Source organism: Haliotis rufescens, unplaced genomic scaffold (genome assembly GCF_023055435.1).
Source record: "Haliotis rufescens isolate VD_foot unplaced genomic scaffold, xgHalRufe1.0.p SCAF_3, whole genome shotgun sequence".
Lineage (NCBI taxonomy): Eukaryota > Metazoa > Mollusca > Gastropoda > Lepetellida > Haliotidae > Haliotis > Haliotis rufescens.
In genome coordinates this window covers 40,004,905-40,027,806 of record NW_025964001.1, presented here as the reverse complement: position 1 = coordinate 40,027,806, position 22,902 = coordinate 40,004,905, and the positions used below count along the sequence as shown (strand labels likewise).

The 22,902-nt window shown below is 42.8% G+C and overlaps 1 protein-coding gene across 1 annotated transcript; it reads left to right on the top strand.

Annotated features, from left to right (window-relative positions):
* Positions 1-326: 326 nt before the first annotated feature.
* LOC125384380 (autotransporter adhesin UpaG-like) lies at positions 327-22,466 on the top strand (the record flags this gene model as incomplete). Its single annotated transcript, XM_048403417.1, has 3 exons — positions 327-673; positions 18,913-20,474; positions 21,889-22,466. Coding segments are annotated over exons 1-3 (2,487 nt in total), but the record flags the coding sequence as incomplete, so codon positions are not given.
* Between the last annotated feature and the right edge of the window lie 436 nt (positions 22,467-22,902).

Here is a 22,902-nt window from a genome sequence, read left to right as displayed (position 1 = left end):
TAATTGCGTTTTAATATTGCTACCGTACACCGATAATTGTAGCTGAGGGTGGAGTAGCCCTCCATTGCCCATCAATGTCGTAACAGCGTCCCTACCCCACCCCACCCCCTCGACCCCAATCAACCCCACCCTCCCGCTGCTTCATAGTGACCCCATTCCGCTACTACTACCAGGCGCACTTTAGACCGAGTCCCATAAACTATGTTTTCCAAGTACTAAATGAATGGCTTCTGAAGCTATATTACGCCTTTCAATCGTGAATCGGGTGGGCCCGGCTATTTTCACAGGCGATCGAATGACCTTAAGGATGTGTCAACAGACCCCGGATGAAAGCCAGTGTCTCAGGAACAGCCCTCCGGCCCTCGACTTACAATATCTATTCACGTCTGTACACCTTCTCAAATATTCTCCCCGTGAAAAGTGTTCCCCTTAGCCAACATTTGCAGTGTCGCAACAATGGCGTCATCGAAGCATTACAAGGTAGTCCCACCTGGCCCACGCCCCCTACCCCGGGGAGATGTCTGGCTGACCCAACCTCACCCCGGCCCCCCGGCTTGCAGGGGACAAGGTCAACTCGGGCCGAGCGTGGGTCTGCTGTTTTGACGGTGATTCTGTCCCCCTCAGACGCTAATCACAGTCTGCCTCGGCTCCACACACACGACATAATAGCAAGGTCAGAGGTCACCAGGTGGTCCCTTTCCTTACGTCACGAAGGACAAGTTTACGTCCCCCGGATGAAAGGGCGGATGGCAGGCTTTGTGCAGGGAGAGCATGGTCATGAATTAGCCACGGGTTGGCCCCAGTACAGCTTTCTTTGAACAAGGGTGGTTGAGGATTATATCAACACCTAATGGTGTTGCAGGATCTGAATAGTGCTAAACGCAACCTACCGCAAATGCCTCGGGCTGAGCATCTCCTAACCTCTGTTCAATCCATGGTTGTAATTCGTTCGGCCCTTGTCTGTCGACTTCGGCAGACTTCGGTAAACCTCGGCCAATGTCCGACATGTGGCCAGTCTTTGGCTCCGGCTGCCATTTCTAGACAGTAATCTCAGGAACAATGCGGCTTCAACCCGCCCTTACAGCATCACAAGCTTTAACTTCTCAACTTACCTGGCATAATGGGTTTGTTGGGTTGTTCTTTATGTCTTACGTTCGGGTTTAAGATTTCAATTACATTTCTTTCAAGAATCACATATGGTCATCGAGGTTTGGCGCCAAGACAAAGAACTCTACAAGAAAGAAGCATTACCCCGGGAATGGTAGAAAATGGAGAGAGATTTCTCTCCTATGTCATTACTACTATTGTTGTATCTATAATTAGGTCAACCCTCAGCATCATGATTGATAGTCGACACAGCCATTGTATGTTGTAAGTCTTTATTGTTGAAAACAGCCATGTTCACTTAAACGAGGGCTAGTATTTGAGTCAGTAATACAAATCCTCAGCTTTATACATTTTTATAACCAGACCTTTGTTATATTCACTAAAGACAATATACACCACCGCAGAGGATATCAACAATTTCAAGTTGATGAATAATGTATATTCCTTTCAACCATTTGTTTTAATATGCGTCTATTGAGTATCTGTCCCTTCACTGTTGTTTGTGTCAAAAGCAATATATTTTCGAATGATTTCTAGGAATAGTACCTGTATAAATATTTCACAGACTTTAAAGATTATGCATTTATGAAATTGTATAACATTTGGCCTGACAAGCGCTGCCCTATCGATGTAGTTTGGAAAGAGCCAGCATCGAGAAACATTATTGAAAGAATTATGGTACTGTCAGATTGGCATTGGTTTATTCTGGCGCTGAAGTCAAGAAGTACGTACGCCACAAGATGAACTGTTGGTGTTTGGAATCTCGCAGCGCCGTATTAGGTACAAGGTATCAAATAAGACGGATTCCAGTCCCAGCTAATGGTTGGGAATTATAGTTAGGCTTGGTGTAATTATTAATAATATTAAGTGCATTTATAATGCGCCAGATTCCATTCACCAAGTGGATGCTCATAGCGCTACACTATTATTACCCCGGTCAATGGATCAGTGAGCACTCGAATTTCATTCTCAGCTCCCTGGGGAGTATACAACCCAAGCTGCCTGTGAGGCGCTAGAAGGTTAACAGCCCCATTACCATCTCATACTACCGGGTACCCACTCACTGCTGGGTGAACAGAAGCACATTTCGAACAAAGTCACTTGCCCAAGGAGACACCACATGTGCTACATGTGCTTCAGTGTGGAGCAGGACCGAAACCCTAGAAACTCTCAGGAGCCAAGCTGCGGAACCATTGCAACCATTCTTTGACTGGGTAGCGCACTGTAAGCCTACGTTTCATTACAGGCGCTAGATTCTCTGTTTGTGGCGACCAAAAAGGAGATCGGGTGGTCACAATGGCTGTATGAACTGTACTTGGATTTCGACCGTAAGAGAAGATTCATAGTAGGTTATGTCCTGGGTGCCGTTGTACAAAGCGATCTTAGTGCTATGGTGACCGTAGCTCCAATACCTCAACATTCCCATTCTTTAACATAGACCTACGATAGTCGTAGCGCTAAGATCGCTTAGTGGAACAAGGCCCAGGAATGTGTGTCTTCGTTCACCCTCTGCATGGATCTTTGCTCTCACTGCTGACCACTGGTCTGCCGGGTACAGGACAGTGATACGGTCGGACTATTGCTGTAATTGTATTTAGTCCAAGAGAATTGAAACCAATATTATAGAGCGGGCGTACGATACCATAGCAAGGGACACAGCTATACTGAGAGGTGATCTTATGTGGTGATCTGCTTAGTGGTTTGAGATTTCACTATATGATACCAATGTAGCCTATTATACTACACGCGCGTGACACTACAATAGGACTATATTCATATTGCTCAAAATGGCGGGCGGTGGGTAGCCTTGTGGTTAAAGTGTTCGCTCGTCACGCCGATAACCCGGGTTCAATTCCACATGGGTACAATGTGTGAAGCCCATTTCTGGTGTCCCCCACCATGATATTGCTGGAATATTTCTAAAAGCGGCGTAAAACCATACTCACTCTTTATTCTGTCACCCGGGTTAGTTCCCCACATGGGTACAATGTGTGAAGCCCATTTCTGGTGTCCCCCACCATGATATTGCAGGAATATTTCTAAAAGCGGCGTAAAACCACACTCACTCACTCAAAATGTCCGGAATCATAGTCAACGGCAAAATGATTGCCCGTCACAAAAGATCCATTGGCATAAAAACCATCGATGTTGTTTTTGATTTCACAAATCGGACCCATGTCCCAACTACAAAAGTAATAAGGTAGAAAAAAATTAAAACTGAGAATGCCCCTCCCCATCCCGACCCCCCACCCCCTTCCCCTCTTTAGGCACCTGCAATCACTACCCTCCCTGTTATGCTTCATTACAGTTGACCCTTGTTTGGTAGACTCTGTGTCGTAAAGCGATCGTTAGACTAACATCTAGTCGTACAGAAAAAATAGTTGTTAAATTATCTTAATAAAAAATTAATAAAAAGGTGCCCAGAGACTCTCTGCCTGATACTGCAGAAGACTAGACTTGCCAAACATTATAGACTTGCATGGACTGTATTTGACATACTTGTATCAGGATATGTAAGACAGACTAAGCGATCGTTGTACTACGACTCTCGTAACTCCCATTGTTTAACAGAAAGAAGAATTGTGTCACATGTTATATGTACAGTATGGAACGATTAAAATAACTATACGATAAACAACATCAGGCCATTAGTCCCACGAGACACATTCAAACCCATTTAATAAAATATAAGTAAAAGTTGACACGATCAAACATAACATTGATGCACACGCCAAGGGAGGTATGACTGCAGCACCGCGACGACGGCGTATCGCTACGACTGCTTCGTGAAATGGGCATTTTCACAAAGCGATCGTAGCGCTTGGACTTTTGCAAGTCTATGTTAAAACATAGGCGTTACGGTAATCGCAGTGTTAGGATAGCTTATGAAATGTGTCCCAGTGGCGTTTCATACTTGCTTCGTGAAGATCATTCCGACGACAATCACACTTACGATGGCGTTCAAATGTTTGGGTGATTGATTATCGATGTGCGAGTTAGTGACCGAGGGACTCCGCTCACGCACACACTTACTGACTGCACTGTATACTTCTATTCAACAATTCCATAAATTATCGTCAAATCATAATGCCCCATGTAACAGTTGGCAGAGATGCCGGTCAGCTGATATTGTCTTCATCAACAGCTGTAGACGATAGAGCGTGCAGCAGCATTCCCTGGTTCTGTAACCCGGCCAGTGACCCACATTACAGAGTGGGACTTCGGCTTTGACACAGAGCAGTTCCATGCAATTAAAATTATAATGATGAAAAGATGGATAAAAAAAATGAATTAAACCATGGATTGAAAGGTTAATGGGTACCTCATATAAAGTCAATGAATGAATGAACAAACAAACAAACAAACAAACAAACAAACAAATAATAACTAAACAAACAAACAAACAAATAAATAAATAAATAAATAAATAAATAAATAAAATAAATAAATGATTCTATTGAACTGCCAATGTATGCGTCTTTCAACAGCATAATTGAAAAAATTATTATACATGTAGATTTGACAGCCAAACAGCTGTAATATATCGACGCTAATTAGCATATTACAGTGTTGCAAATATCCGTGCACGTACTGGCCCTTACGCTCAGCTGTTCGTTCCGTCACATTGCTCCCTTCCCCCGCGATCTTCTCTTCTCCTTTCTCCTTGGCAGGGAACATACGCCGCCCGTAAAGACGTAATGGGGCATGGAATTGCCACCCACTGACCGCTGGCCAGCCGAGGACACGCTGTACGAGCAGTTCATATGAGGACGCGGGCTCACCTCGACGGACAGTGAAGTCCTGCGTGGCTGATAGGGCATGTAAGGTCATGAAAGCCCTCGCTGCCAGAAGGCCGCACCGCACACTTTCGCCTCCATGGACGACAGTGAATCCCATTAGTTAAAGCGTTGGTGCATCACTCCAAACATTCGGGTGGGGTTCAGGATATTTCGTATTTTGGTGCTCCGCGTCGGTACGGGCTGATAAATGATAAAATCCCTGTCCATTTATCTCAAGAAAGTACAATTTGGTATTGCAGCCCAAACCTACATGTTATCTTAAACGTTGAAATTCGTTACTCTTAGACAAACATTAAGGCTCTGAAATGAAAATATTTTAAGATATTTTGCGGTTAATTGTTTTTTTTAATTAAGAATTGACTTCAATACTTTTTTGCGTTTATGGAGCCGGTGTGCAAACTGTAAATCAGCATATAGCTCCACATTGAAGTAAATTCTTTTCAATACGTGTATCAGCAATAAGTTTGTTTGTTTGTTTGTTTCTTGTTTAACGCCGCACTCAGCAATATTCCAGCTATATGACAGCGGTCTGTGAATAATCGAGTCTGGACCAGACAATCCAGTTATTTACATCATGAGCATCGATCCACGCATTTGAGATACTATGACATGCATCAACCAAGTCAGCGAGCCTGACCACCCGATCCCGTTAGTCGCCTCTTACGACAAGCATAGTCGCCTTTTACGGCAAGCATGGGTTGCTGAAGACTTATTCTCTACCCGGATCTTCACAGGTCCATTATCTAGTATTACAGTATAGAACCAATATCATGGAACATCATCTATGAAAACTATCGACGAACAACTATTCTACCCTGGATCGTCACGGGTCCAATAATAAGTTCACAGACTACTGTTCACAGTCTACTTACTTAATCATATATGCAAAAAAATAATCATTAACGTTAGACAACAATACGAAATCAGTGACAGTATTCTTCGCAATAATACAACACCAGCCCTGCCCATTCTATTATCAGCCAATCAGGAAACAGCAGTCCGTTTGTGGGCGTGGTCTTATTATGTTATAAATAAATGGTTTGGTTAGCCAATCAAATGCCACGGAATCACTTGCATATCATATAATAGAAAGGTGCCCACAAAATAACTTGATTTGAAACTGAAGAAATCTCGACTTGCCAAAGTATTGTAGACTTACTTGTTTTTTCTGATATATTTGTTTAAGTGTCTTGTATCTGTCACTGTTAAAATATTGCGGTCTATATTTTATGCAGGTCAAGGTCATGGAGTCCTTCACATTTATCACACAAGGTCACTCGCACTCAACACCCTGTGAAGAATCGGGTTAGGTTTGTTTTTTGCAACCCATGCTTATCGTAAGTGGCGACTAACGGTATCAGTTGGTCAGGGTCGTTGACTTGGTCTGTTGGTTGATGCATGTCATCGCATCCCAATTTCTTAGAACGATGCTCGTGATGTCAGTCACTGGATTGTCTGGTCAAGACTCGATTATTTGTAGCTGGAATATTGCTGAGTGCCGTGTTATAAAACAAAATCATTCGCACACTTACTGTTTCCAGGTCATCCCAGGTCATGTAGCTAAATATCCCAAAGACATACTTTCAGGGCATGATATCCTTCATTTCAAGGAGGGTCCATGTGCACAAAGGGATCGTAGCATTTGGCGTATGACATGATTCAGCGTGGATATTTCATGTGCCCTTCCTTTGAAACAGGTCAACCCAGGACACGGAAGAAGGTCATATAGGACGCAACGAATGTAACCTAAGAAGATCACAATGTCTTTAACCTAAGAAGATCAAAATGCCTTTAACCTAAAGAAGATCACAATGTCTTTAATCTGAAGAAGATCCCACTGTCATTTACCTTGGAAGATCACAATGTCTTGAACCTAAAGAAGATCACAATGTCTTTAATCTGAAGAAGATCCCACTGTCATTTACCTTGGAAGATCACAATGTCTTTAACCCAAAGAAGATCACACTGTCTTTAATCTGACGAAGATCCCACTGTCATTTACCTTGGAAGATCACAATTCCTTCAACCTTGGAAGATCGCAATGCATTTAACCTAGGAGGATCGCAATGCCTTTAACCAAAAGAAAATTACAATGTATTTAATCTGAAGAAGATCTCATTGTCTTTAACCTAAAGAAGATCACAATGTTATTAATCTGAAGAAGATCACAATGTCTTTAATCTGAAGAAGATCACAATGCCTTTATTCTGAAGAAGATCACAATGCCTTTAACCTAGGAAGATCACAATGCCTTTAACCCAGGACGATCACATTGCTTGTAACCTAAAGAAGATCACAATGTCTTTAATCTGAAGAAGATCACAATGCCTTTAATCTGAAGAAGATCACAATGCCTTTAACCTAGGAAGATCACAATGCCTTTAACCCAGGACGATCACATTGCTTGTAACCTAAAGAAGATCACAATGTCTTTAATCTGAAGAAGATCACATTGCCTGTAACCTAAAGAAGATCACAATGCCTTTAACCCAGGACGACCACATTGCTTGTAACCTAAAGAAGATCACAATGTCTTTAATCTGAAGAAGATCACATTGCCTGTAACCTAAAGAAGATTGGTCCTCACCCAAGGTAATACAATTAAAGCAGATAATTTGAGGAAACGGGTAGTGCGAGACACCTGGTCTTCCATCTCATGCATGTTTTCACAGGTCTTATACAGGTCCTCCACAGGCACATTTATTCACTGATTATTCTCGAGCGATTGCGGACAATTGATGTCCGCCTGGCCAGGTGACATCAATGTGGCTCTCAGTGAACAGCTGTCATTGGCTTGTCTAAGTGTGTTATCATCCGACACATACAGTACTCAATAACACAATGTAGGTCACAGATATTCGCATTTGCCATGAACGTATAAATCACATATATCAAAGCCGTGGATACAATAATGTTGACATTAATTCTGTCTACACACGTTAAAAATGTAATTAGATTTGCATAAATTACGTTTCGACTATTATAAACATATGTTATTATCCCTGAAAACCATAAACCAGGGCTATATTATATCTAAACTTTTTTTTATAATTCCTGTGCAATATGTCACCACCACAATACGCTTATATTCTATAATAGGTTTCAATGTCAACCTTGCTAATTCTATGAAATCGTATCTCTTCGGCCTCTTGGTCTAGAATCAAGATAATAAATTAGTAATAAAGTCAAACTCAAGTCTAGAATGATTTGGCAAAGATTGATTGCCTCAGCTCTGAAATTAGGGACTGTTCTGAGCTCCATTTGGATTTTCATTTATATTTTGTAGATATATATTATTAAATAAGATAACTTAATTTCTGATACTAAACGTCAGTCTAGCGTGGATTCTGCATGCTATCAACCCCTCGTTTGTCGGTAATTCAGTATTGCGTCTGTAATATTGTGGCGTAAAACGGCATTCACGCACAAACTATGGATGTGTTGGAAATATCCCAGGTGCACATGCCTCATTGACGTTGGGCAGTCAAGGGCAGTCATTATCCATACCCTGAGGGCATAAAAAGTGCGCTGGTATTAACGGTCAATACGTGTGATACCGGACCGTTATTACCACGTGAGAACAACAAATTAGCCGCGGTTTGAATGACCAATGGTCATTCGGTAGAACCATTACCGTGAGACTATCGCCGTGTGGATCTCCAGCCATTCTAAACAAGCATCATTAACACTCCCATCACGGGGTCGGGGGGTCGTGTGTTGTGTTTCAAGTGAGACTGACCACGAGATTGACCTGAGGACGCGGTTTACTGTTACACCCAGCAAGTGCTTTCAAGGTCAAGGATGTTGTTATTCCAGAACTCTTAAAAATGCTTGTACTTAATCACTTCTTAGAAATATGAATGCCACCTACCCTTTTCAAAGTTATTATTTTTAATAACAATTATACAAATATACATATAATTAGAACAAACATATTATATATATTATTAAAGTGAATGTTTTAAAAGTATCAACTTTATAGATATATATTCTTAAAAATGCTTGTACTTAATCACTTCTTAGAAATATGAATGCCACCTACCCTTTTCAAAGTTATTATTTTTAATAATAATTATATAAATATACATATAATTTTAAAAATATATTAATATATTATAAAAATTTATATTTTAAAAGTATCAACTTTATATATCCGGCATTCATGATTTTTTTTCTGATCAAGATATAAAAAACCCTCATTATTTAAATTTATTTCTAAATTGCAAAACTAAATATTACTAAGATTTTTTTTAACCGTTGCAGTATCACGCTGATGGGAAATATAACATTAGCAAAGAAACTTTGATACAGAAATAATAAAAGAATGCAAAACTCGCAAACTGATGTTCTGCCCTGAACGGACTTGGGCAAAAGGCCTGGCAAAAGAAAGTATGTACCCATGTTTAATCGTGGCTTACAATGAAACAAACAAAAAATGATCATTTGATGGTAGTGTATTTGATACGGGTATCGGAGGCGATATAACAGGTACATCTCAATAAGTATCTCACAGCAAGTCAGCCTAGTAACGTTTTGACAACGTTTGTAACATTTTGGTCAAATCCAATTTTCATGTGTATACTTGAACTTTTCCCCGGCAGTTTATTTTGAGAAATCAGCAGCTGCATACATGGTAATTATGATATTGGAATGTTTGGATAGGATCATCATGTTTATATATAACTTAAAATACCATATTGTGTTTATTGTCGTAGGCTTATTTTGTGACCTAAGATTTCGAAAAATAGGATATAAATATTTCCATTGACCATCGTGGCAAATTCAAAACGAAAGAACACCCCAAAATAATCAGTCTCGATTATTTTCCTTAACAGATTCCTTTGTGTGTGAAAGTCAAAATAGCGCTGAAAATTATACGAATGGATAAAAAATCAGTGATGACACCAGATGGTCGCGAATACAATAAGCATGCCCTGTCCTACCACATTCGTCAGAACTAAGATGCATTCCCATTATCACGATTCTAACACACTAAAGTAAGTGTGACAGAAGAATTCCGAGTTAGTGAATGAGTGAATGTTTTTTAACACTGCAGTCAGAAATATTCCAGCAATGTCACAGCGACCTGTGAACAATCATGTTTGGGGCAGACAAACAAGTGAGTGAAAGTATGAGCAACGACCCAGTGGGTCACGATGACATGCAGTCAACCAATTCGCCTGACCACCGGATCACTTCACCTGTTCTTACAGTCACAAAGTTACCGAGGGCGAAAAGGGCGATTAATGAGTAAAATTCAATAGTATCCCACGTGTGTTAAGGTCTACTAATGAGGATTGCGTGATTACGGTGTACGGTCTGGGTAACTGAATCTGACCTTGAAACCCCTTATCCTGCTGGCATTCATCCCTGAGCAGCTAATCAATACATTCACCACTAAAACACTGGAAACAATTACTAATTACGCCTGTAATAAGTTCGAGTTTAAACTACTGGCTTAATGGCTTTGCGCTCAGATATCATGTTTATGAGTTCGAATTAATCAATTTCCAACTAAACACAATTTCAATGATATATGTAGTATTTTTCAACAGTGCACAATATTAATGCCAAGATCACATGTCGTGACTGTTTCCATGATAGAAATTATCGATACTTTAATAAAACTAATGAGAATACCTGATCGAAACGTTACACACACACTTAATCATATTTTATTATAGTCGACCCTTAGCACAAGGATAATCAAGTTCCCACGCGGCATTAATGACGTCATCGATAGTCCAGGAGTCTATGATGACCGCGGTCAAGGTAGAAGCCACGCTCTCAGCCTGGTCGGACAAATGACCAAGGGCGTTTATGCTTGTGTAGTACCTGTTCATGGCCTGTAAAAAGCACTCCAGGTGAAGAACTTAAGAGGCTGCAAATCAACTGATGACGTGAAGCACGCGAACTCAGCATAGAGGAGTTAGTTAAAGGGTTCAGTATAGCCAGTCGATCTAATTATTGCTGCTGAGGTGCAGCGCCGCAGAGAGGTAGGCCTTGTTCTTTGTTAGGCGTTGGCTACTGATTGGTGTTGAAGACATTACCCTTTGTACAACACAACCATTGCAGCTAGTTGGGTTACTTGATAACAGTCATTTGGTAAGTGTTTCCCAGGGCTATTTCCTGGCGATAGACCAACTTCCTGGACAGAAAAAGACCCGTTATTTTAACGAGACTAAAGATAAAGAGTATTATATAAACATATTAAAAAATGCGAAGTTCATATTGTATTACAGTAAACTACGGTTATAACGAACTCAAAGGGACCACTTATTAGTCCGTAATAACCATAGTTCGTTATAAGCATATACACAGCATATATGCAACAATTGCCGGGACTAAAAAACAAGTTCGTTATATCGGTAAGTTCGTTATAAGCGTGTTCGTTATAAACGTAGTTTAATGTATATGCTTTGCTGTTTTGAAAGGGAGTGAGGGCGCCCCGTTGGCATAGCGTTCGCTCGTTACACCGAAGTCCTGGTTCGATGCCCAAGATGGGAACAATTTGTGACGTTGCTGTAATGTTGATGTTGGTGTGTACCTTTTCACTCTCTCGCGTGTCTGGAGTGGTTGAGTGAGATATGGTTTTAGCAATATTCCAGCAATACCACGGTGGGGAATACCGGAAATGGGTTTCACATATTGTACCCATGTGGGGAATCGAAGCCGGGTTCCCAGTTCCATTCCCCTGATGGGTACACTGAAACCCTTTGGTGACCCCCCACACGCTGAACGCGCACACGCTCCACCGATATCAATAAGTCATGCACCCACCCCACTCTGCATCTCTTGTCAAAGGTCACCGGGGAGTTCCAACATGTGGAATCTATACAGCCATGGAATTCAAACATTTAGTTAACCGTATTTATGTACATTCCTGGAAATATGAACATCAAAGACGGAACCTCAGCTTCCCAATGTCGTGCTGCTGCAGGCGGCCCAAGTCGCCGGGTCAGTTGCGGGCAGTAATTTCACGCCGTGCCGCTAACAGTCTAAGTCACTAAGTCACAAGTTATTCGTCCTGTCACTTCGCCGATAGTGCAGATTTTCTGTGTCACAATAAATTAGAAGTTACGACCGACACTACTTTTCTGTGTTTTACGCACTGACAACCTCCTTGGCTGTCATTATACATGTTGTGATTGTAGCCTGCCTTAGTGGGAGAACGGTACCTTGTCAATACCAAGACGACACAGATGCAGATGCAACAATGCACGTGTACTGCTTCTGCACATAGTGCATGTGCTCTGATTTCGTGGACACAATGCAATGGTCACCGGTTTCCTGGACACAGTGTTCTGTTTAGACTAACATCTAGTCTCTGAAATGAACACATCGTACAGAAAAAAAAATTTAATAAAAAGGAGCCCAGACTCTCTTCATTTTCAGATACTGAAGACATCTAGACTTGCCAAACATTATATACTTGCATGGGCTGTATTGTATCAGGGTCTGTAAAAGAGACGATTAGACTAACATTTAGTCTCTGAAATCTTATATTACACAATATCCTTCTTGACTCTAAAAATTAAAAAAGTTCCCTATGCTGATTTCAGAATGGAATAGAGCTAGCTTGAGCTGGCTAGACTTGCTTTTGTATGCATTTCTAGATTATTATTTTTTCATAAAATAAATATATTCCACGGTCATGGTGCAGGACTAGAGAGACTGTTCTGTTCTCTAGGACACGATACGTATGTTCTCTTAGACACATTGCATACTGGTTGGGAAACAATAGGGTCTGTTTACTGGGATATAAACACATCATCTTTAAGGTGCATTTAAGAAGCTGGAGTTGTGGATGTCAACTTCCTTTGTTCTTTCAGAGCGACGTTTCAATACGGATGCTAGTTCATTTCTCAAGCAAACGTTGCTTATATCCTTTAAAGGGGAAGTGTACACGCAAAAGTTACTTTCTTTCTTTTTCTAAACAAAACGCAATTTTAGAATTAGTTAGTATCTGTGTTTGAAAATATGCACTCATTGTTTCACAATGAAAGTAGGAAGCTCACAATAGTGTGAAAATGATATGCCGTTATGAGTCCTTCGTTTTTCGAGCTAAACAGGCCTTAGTTATCCCCCTTAGTTTATGACGTAATTGGTGCCAATTCAACTGGGTCCCTGTCTATTCTCAACGCAAAAGATATCAAGTACCAGTTTGCGGTAAAACAACATGGCCTACGACACACTCCGGCGCAATGTTGACTCAGCATAACACTATGCTGGCTGGCATCTGAGACGCAAGAATCACACACATGTACCTACACCACGTGAAGCGGTTCTAACAAAGCATGATGACGTCATAATGTTTATCAATTGGCACCAATGACGTCATATTGCAAGGGGCATAAGCCATGGTGTTTTTGTTATGGAAATAGAACACTTGGTAAACGTGAAAAATATAAATAGCTTTAATGCGAAAAATATGTTGATTAATTATGATATTTTTATATTTTTGTCTATGACACTTCTAGGTTAACACTTTTAATGTGGAAAAAGTACAAGTAAAATAGGTTCATTTCCGTGTGAACTTGCCCTTTAAATGAGACGTTTCGGTACAGATCCTATACCTTTATTAATCGAGAAGAAAAGTCCTTGAAATCCACAACACAATGCACATGTACACTTTCCTAGGACCCGCGTTCGGCTTTCTTAGGACACAACACACGTGTACTGTTTTGGAACATTGAGTTTTTTGGCACAATAAATGTGTACATTTTTCTTGGCACCCTGTCATGTGTCTTGCCTTCTGGGACATGTGCAAAACACGTACACTACGTCGAAAATAATAATTTGAGTATAATATTACAAACCGTCTATTGTCCCTTGTCAGTGTGTTCATAAGTAAGCTATGTGAAGCACTTGTCCGATTTCTGCCTCGTTATAAAGCTCTGTCATGTACCTGCTGGCGAAGGTAAGGGGATGGTAGTTTTATGGGCAATATTTACTCTGACGCGGCAAGATATAAACCTGATCTACAGGTTGTCGGTGGTTTCCATATGGCTGAGATATCAAGAAGAGGGACAAGAGGTCATTTAACAATAATCAAGTGGGGAAGCGAACCCGGTCTTTCTGGGTGAGGGGGCACGGGTGGCCCAGGCGTCTAAGGCGTGGCGATTCGCTGTGTCCCTATATTTGTAGGTTCGAATCTCGGTTCGTCCGATTATGTTTCTAGGTTTGCCAGCACCATACCCGTGCTCTTGGGTTTCACCGAAGTGGTAAACGTCTGAGACCTGCATCACTTCGGGCTTTCCTCCCACATTTAGCTGACACGCCGCGATACAACTTGAATACTGTTAGAGCGGCGTTAAACCCAGCTCACTCACTCACTCACTTTCTGGGTGATAAAAGAACGCTTTAACCACAAGGCTACCCCTTCGACCTCGAATCCCCATATGGGAAGATATGGGAGATATGAGAATGTGAAATGGGGTTTAACGTCGCGTTCAATATACCATGCCGCAATTTTTAACAAGGCTACCTCACTCAGACACAGTATACTTACCCTGAGCTGAACAGTCCTTGTCCGAGCGCCAGGCAGGAGATATCAAGTGCCATCATTAACCGTATATTGGTAGGAACGACATGGAGTGGATAAGTTCTCTTTGTAAATGATTTTAGTGTATAAGATTAAGGTATGGATTATGAATGGATTATAATGAACCCGGACAAGACAAAACATTGGCTAACAGCACCAGCAACGACAGTGTGCCCAAACCATCATTCCCAACATAGGTTCCTTCATCGCGAGAGACTTTTAGACGGACACTTAACGCAGACATCGTTAACATGACGAGGCACGCAACTTATACTCGCGACGTTCTTAACCATTCTTGGGCGGTCGGGGAGTGGCTAAACTTAAAGCGTTCGGTCGTCACGCCGAAGACCTGGGTTCGATTCCCGACATGGGTACAATGTGTGAAGCCCATTTCTGGAGTCCCCTGTCGTGATATTGCTGGAGTATTTCTAAAAGCGGCGTAAAACCATACTCACTCACCCCATACTGCGAACACCTGGTGTCGTCACGTGTTATTTTATCACATTCATGGTCAATATACTACGACACTGTAGTAACTGTGAACTGTCAATACGTTACCCATCCGCTTTTCCAATGGCATTTACTATCACACGCCTAGCTGATCAGCTTGGGGCTGTTTTGATGATAAGGAGACATTGATTACATTATCCAACTGACCGATAACAGACTTATTATGTATACTGTTAATCGATATACTTTGCTTTAGAAATTACCTTTAGGATTTTAACAAAACGTTTGTTTGCGAGAACAATTGAAAATGGTAATTGACTTCTGATACTGATAAGTATGTGATGCCACGTGTTGGTAGATCGATGGTGTTCTGGGACCAGGAAGCGCAACTATCCTGCGTGCATATAGATTCAACGTAACGGAACATTGGTTCGTATGACTAACGTTCATGCAACTCTGAATTTATATAGACAATATAAGCACATGTAGTTATCGGAGGGGCCCGCGAAGAACCGGGTCAGAAAAGGTCTTCTGCAACCCATGCTTGCCGTAACAGACGTCTATGCCTGTCTATGACTCTGTTTAAGAGGCGATTAACGCGATCGGGTGGTCAGGCTTGCTGACTTGTTTGATGCATGTCATCGTGTCCCAATTGCGTGGATCGATGGACATGATGTCATCACTGGATTGTCTGGTCAAGACTCGATTATTTACTGATCGCCGTGATACAGCTGGAATATTTCTGAGCGCGGCGTTTAAGGAGAGGGTTGGTAATCGGGTTGGGGATGGGGCGTGGTTGGGGTTGGGATTGGGGGTGGGGGTGAGTAGTGGTGGAGAGTTTTGAATTGGAATGTTTTTACAAATAAATCAGATATTTTATTTCATTTATTAATGGTTCAGTAGATTTCGTTGCTGATCGAATGCAATTGAACATTGTTTTAAGCCGATTGTAGCAGAATTATGATACTATCACGTACACATTGGCTTCAGGCGTCGACCCCTAACATGACTTGAGGGAGTGTTTAACCATAGGCTACCGACCCTATGTCCGATGTACCGGTAAGGGACCAAAGCAGCCAATGATAAGATGATCAACTCGCGTCACATCCAATCTCATTAAAATCAGATCTAAGTTCTCGCTGCCGCTAAACAAAGATCCGAGGCCATCCCATTACGGGTCACGTCAGAACGACCTTTCGCGAACTTTGACCGACCACTGAAATGACTAGCAAGAAGTCGACATCAGCCAATAAGAAAGCAGCTTTCTCGAGCTTTACGGCACTCCATTTCAGACTACGCTTGAAAAATATGTTGACACAGTTCTCGATTAAAATTTTGAAAACTGAACAAACGAACATTCCGGAATGTCTAATATATGGTTGAGATTGTATGACAGTGCTTTCCGCGTATTGTGCAACGCCTCCTCCGTTCAAATGTTTATCCCACTGAAGCGAGAGATAAACGATAATTTTGACGGAATCAGTCGTAACTGTCGTTCGGGATACCCCGTGTTAACGTTTTCGAGGTTGTATGACCAGAAAACACATTCCGAATGTCACTTTCATTATCTGGTATGCTATACTTTCATTGGTCGGATGAAAGGTCGCTCTGACGTGACGCGTAATGGGATGTCCTCAGATCTTTGTTTAGCGATAGCGAGAACTAAGAGCTGATTTAAATGAGATTGTGACACATCTGCATTTCCATGTAACCTTTGCCACCCATTCAGTAGATATAAAACTACGAACATGGAATTGCGGATTACCTGTCTTGCGGAGGTATTTACAGCACTCATTCACGAGGGACAGCTAATCCTTAATTCCTTTATTTATTGCCATGTCACGAAATAAAGAAATCGTATGAAATGCCAATCTCCCAGATTTTCACTGAAATCAACCTATTGTTTGCATGACGTAATGTTAACAATTTATGACGTCATGAAACATAGGTTGACGTCATATAATACTGTAGTTAACAAAAAACACTGTGACGTCATATCGCTTCAACCGACCAAAATCATTAAAATGCACACGTGTATATATATCAGGTGATAACACTCGATCGTTCGTCACCTACGGGGATTTATCATTTAACTTATGCATTTATCCATGACATAAGCTTATGACATAAAAACATGTATGTCATACCCCAATGACATAAGTATGCAAATTAGATATGCAAATTAGATAACCGGAAGAGCGAGCGGTTTGATTTGAAACTATATATTATAAGTGAAGTTACACCAGAGATATAATCAGATTACACAGAATCGTTGTTGTTACCGTTATTAAAGTTTCAATTATTCTGCAAAAGTCTGTTCAAGTATTTTGTTTAAAATAATCCGAGGAACTTTTTTTCTCAGCGAATTGTTTATTTTGGTTTACATGGCTATGGAAAACATGTATCACTACGTACGATCTATACGTAAGATTTCGACAAGTTGCTGATGTTAATGATTAATGCAATTATTCCTTAATTTGGAAGCAAAAATGTGAAAATGATAAATAGAATTCATCACTCGTGTTTTTTAATATGGGAAATATCAACCTCGTCCCGTTAATCGGTATTTGCGTCGTCAAAGGCTCGGCAAATACCGATTAACTAAGACTCGGTTGATATTTCCCATATTAAAAAACACTCGTGATGAATCCTCTATTTATTTTGTTGTCGCGGATTCAGCCTTTATCAGTTGAATTTGGCCATGGAACAGATTATGTTGTTTTTAATAAATAATTCCTTACTTGATTCGGTCAGGGAGAAAGCCATGTGGGTATCAGATAGGGTAGGAGACATAACGCTGCGGGGGCGCTTTCCTTCACAAGCGTTGTCAGCAAAACACATCCAACTGTGAATTTTTAGCTTACCTTCCAGCTGTCCTATATATGTTTGTACGTTCAGGCCAGAGATTACACAGTGCGTGGCGAGTTTTTTCGATTTGATTGACTGACCCATTTGGGGATAGTTTATCTGTCCGGTGACAGGTGAGTGGCTTCGATCTGGATCACTGTCTGAAAGGCTGACATGAATGTCCTTGAAATGACTGCGAATTATCTTTGTCCCGATACGTCTGACAGCATCTTCATCTACAACACAATCTGAAACAACATCGCAGCCAAATTACATTATCCCTGACATCGCCAACACAACATCATCATCCCCGACACTACTGACCATTACGGAAGTTACAGTTCAGTAGTGTTGACACCTTCGACGCTACTGACCACATCACCAACGCTACTGACCACATCACCAACGCTACTGACCAAATCACCAACACCACTGACCACATCACAAACACCACTGACCACATCACCAACACCACTGACCACATCACAAACACCACTGACCACATCACCAACACTCCTGACAACATCAACGCTACTGACCAAATCACAAACACCACTGACCACATCACAAACACCACTGACCACATCACCCACACCACTGACCACATCACAAACACCACTGACCACATCACCCACACTACTGTCCACATCACCAACACTACTGACAACATCAACACCACTGACCAAATCACCAACACCACTGACCACATCACAAACACCACTGACCACACCACCCACACTACTCACCACATCACCAACACCACTGACAACATCACCCACACTACTGACCACATCATCAACACTACTGACAACATCACCAACGCTACTGACCAGATCACCAACACCACTGACCACATCACAAACACCACTGACCATATCACCAACACTACTGACCACATCAACACTACAGCCACATCACCAACACTGCTGACCACACCACCAACACCACTGACCACATCACCAACACTCCTGACAACATCACCCACACTACTGACCACATCACCAACACCACTGGCCACATCACAAACACCACTGACCACATCACCAACACTACTGACAACATCACCCACACTGCTGACCACATCACCAACACCACTGACCACATCACAAACACCACTGACCACATCACAAACACTCCTGACAACATCAACGCTACTGACCAAAGCACCAACACCACTGACCACATCACAAACACCACTGACCACATCACCCACACTACTGACCACATCACCAACACTACTGACCACATCAACACTACTGACCACATCACAAACACCACTGACCATATCAACCACACTACTGACCACATTACCAACACTACTGACCACATCACCAACACTACTGACCACATCACAAACACCACTGACCACATCAACCACACTACTGACCACATCACCCACACCACTGACCACATCACCAACACTACTGACCACATCACCGACACCACTGACCACATCACAAACACTCCTGACAACATCAACACTACTGACCACATCACCATCACTACTGACCACATCACAAACACCACTGACCACATCACCAACACTACTGACCACATCACCCACACCACTGACCACATCAACCACACTACTGACCACATCACCGACACCACTGACCACATCACCAACACTACTGACAACATCAAAACTACTGACCACATTACCAACACTGCTGACAACATCACCCACATAACTGACCACATCACCAACACTACTGACAACATCACCAACACCACTGACTACATCAACACTACTGACCACATCAGCCACACTACTGACCACATCACCAACACCACTGACCACATCACCAACACTTCTGACAACATCAAAACTACTGACCACATTACCAACACTGCTGACAACATCACCCACACTACTGACCACATCACCAACACTACTGACAACATCACCAACACCACTGACTACATCAACACTACTGACCACATCAGCCACACTACTGACCACATCACCAACACTACTGACCACATCACAAACACCACTGACCACATCAACCACACTACTGACCACATCACCCACACCACTGACTACATCACCAACACTACTGACCACATCACAAACACCACTGACCACATCACCAACACTGCTGACAACATCACCCACACTACTGACTACATCACCAACACTACTGACCACATCACAAACACCACTGACCACATCAACCACACTACTGACCACATCACCGACACCACTGACCACATCACCAACACTACTGACCACATCAAAACTACTGACCACATTACTAACACTGCTGACAACATCACCCACACTAATGACCACATCACCAACACTACTGACAACATCACCAACACCACTGACTACATCAACACTACTGACCACATCAGCCACACTACTGACCACATCACCAACACTACTGACCGCATCACCATCACCACTGACCACATCATCAACACCACTCACCACATCAAAAAAACCACTGACCACATCACCAACACCACTGACCACATCACAAACACCACTGACCACATCAACCACACTACTGACCACATCACCAACACTCCTGACAACATCAATGCTACTGACCAAATCACCAACACCACTGACCACATCACAAACACCACTGACCACATCACCCACACTACTGACCACATCACCCACACTACTGACCACATCACCAACACAACTGACCACATCACCAACACTACTGACCACATCACCCACACTACTGACCACATCACCGACACCACTAACCACATCACCCACACTAATGACCACATCAACCACACTACTGACCACATCACCAACACAACTGACCACATCACTAACACTCCTGACAACATCACCCACACTGCTGACCACATCACCAACACCACTGACCACATCACCAACACTCCTGACAACATCAACGCTACTGACCAAATCACCAACACCACTGACCACATCACCACTGACCACATCACAAACACCACTGACCACATCACCCACACTACTGACCACATCACCATCACCACTGACCACATCACAAACACCACTGACCACATCACCAACACCACTGACCACATCACCAACACTACTGACCACATCACCAACACTACTGACCACATCACCAACACTACTGACCACATCACCAACACTACTGACCACATCACCAATACCACTGGACACATAACCAACACCACTGACCACATCACTTCTCCTGATCAAATCAACACTGCCGACCACATCACCAACACCACTGACCACATCAACCACACTGCTGACCACATCGCCAACACCACTGACCACATCACCAACATCTCTGACCACACCAACACTACTGACCACATCACCAACACCACTGACCACATCACCAACACTACTGACCACATCAACACACTGCTGACCACATCGCCAACACCGCTGACCACATCACCAACACCACTGACCACATCAACACTACTGACCACATCACCAACACCACTGACCACACCAACACTACTGACCACATCGCCAACACCACTGACCACATCACCCACACTGCTGATCACATCACCAACACTGCTGATCACGTCACCAACACCACTGACAACATCACCAACACCACTGACCACATAACCAACACCACTGACCACATCACCAACACTCCTGACAACATCAACGCTACTGACCAAATCACCAACACCACTGACCACATCACCACTGACCACATCACAAACACTACTGACCACATTCACGCTACTGACCACATCACCAATACCACTGACCACATCACAAACACTACTGACCACATTCACGCTACTGACCACATCACCAACACCACTGACCACATCACAAACACCACTGACCACATCACCCACACTACTGACCACATCACCATCACCACTGACCACATCACCAACACTACTGACCACATCACCAACACCCCTGACCACATCACCCACACTACTGACCACATCACCAATACCACTGGACACATAACCAACACCACTGACCACATCAACACCACTGACCACATCACTTCTCCTGATCACATCAACACTGCCGACCACATCACCAACACCACTGACCACATCAACCACACTGCTGACCACATCGCCAACACCACTGACCACATCACCAACACCACTGACCACACCAACACTACTGACCCATCGCCAACACCACTGACCACATAACCAACACAGCGGACCACATCACCAACACCACTGACCACATCACCAACACTACTGATCACGTCACCAACGCCACTGACCTCATCACCAACACAACTGACCACATCACCAACACCACTGACCACATAACCAACACCACTGACCACATCACCAACACTCCTGACAACATCAACGCTACTGACCAAATCACCAACACCACTGACCACATCACAAACACCACTGACCACATCACCAACATCACTGACCACATCAACACCACTGACCACATCACTTCTCCAGACCACATCAAAACTACTGATCACATCACCAACACCACTGACCACATCACCAACACCACTGACCACATAACCAACACCACTAACCACATCAACACCACTGACCACATCACCAACATCACTGACCACATTAACACCACTGACCACATCACTTCTCCAGACCACATCAAAACTACTGACCACATCACCAACACTACTGACCACATCACAAACACCACTGACCACATCACCAGAACCACTGACCACATAACCAACACAACTGACCACATCACCAACACCACTGACCACATCACCAACACCACTGACCACATCACCAACACTACTGACCACATCACCAACACTACTGACCACATCACCAACACCACTGATCACATCACCAACACTGATGATCACATCACCACTGACCACATCACCAACACTACTGACCACATCACCAACACTACTGACCACATCACCAACACTACTGACCACATCACCAACACCACTGACCACATCACCAACACTACTGACCACATCACCAACACTACTGACCGCATCACCAACACCACTGATCACATCACCAACACTATTGATCACATCACCACTGACCACATAAAAAACACTACTGACCACATCAACAACACTGACCACATCACCAACACTACTGACCACATCAACAACACTGACCACATCACCAACACTATCGATCCCGACTTAACCAACACGTCTTCAATCCCCGCCACAACAAACACAACTGTTCTTTCCCGCTAGT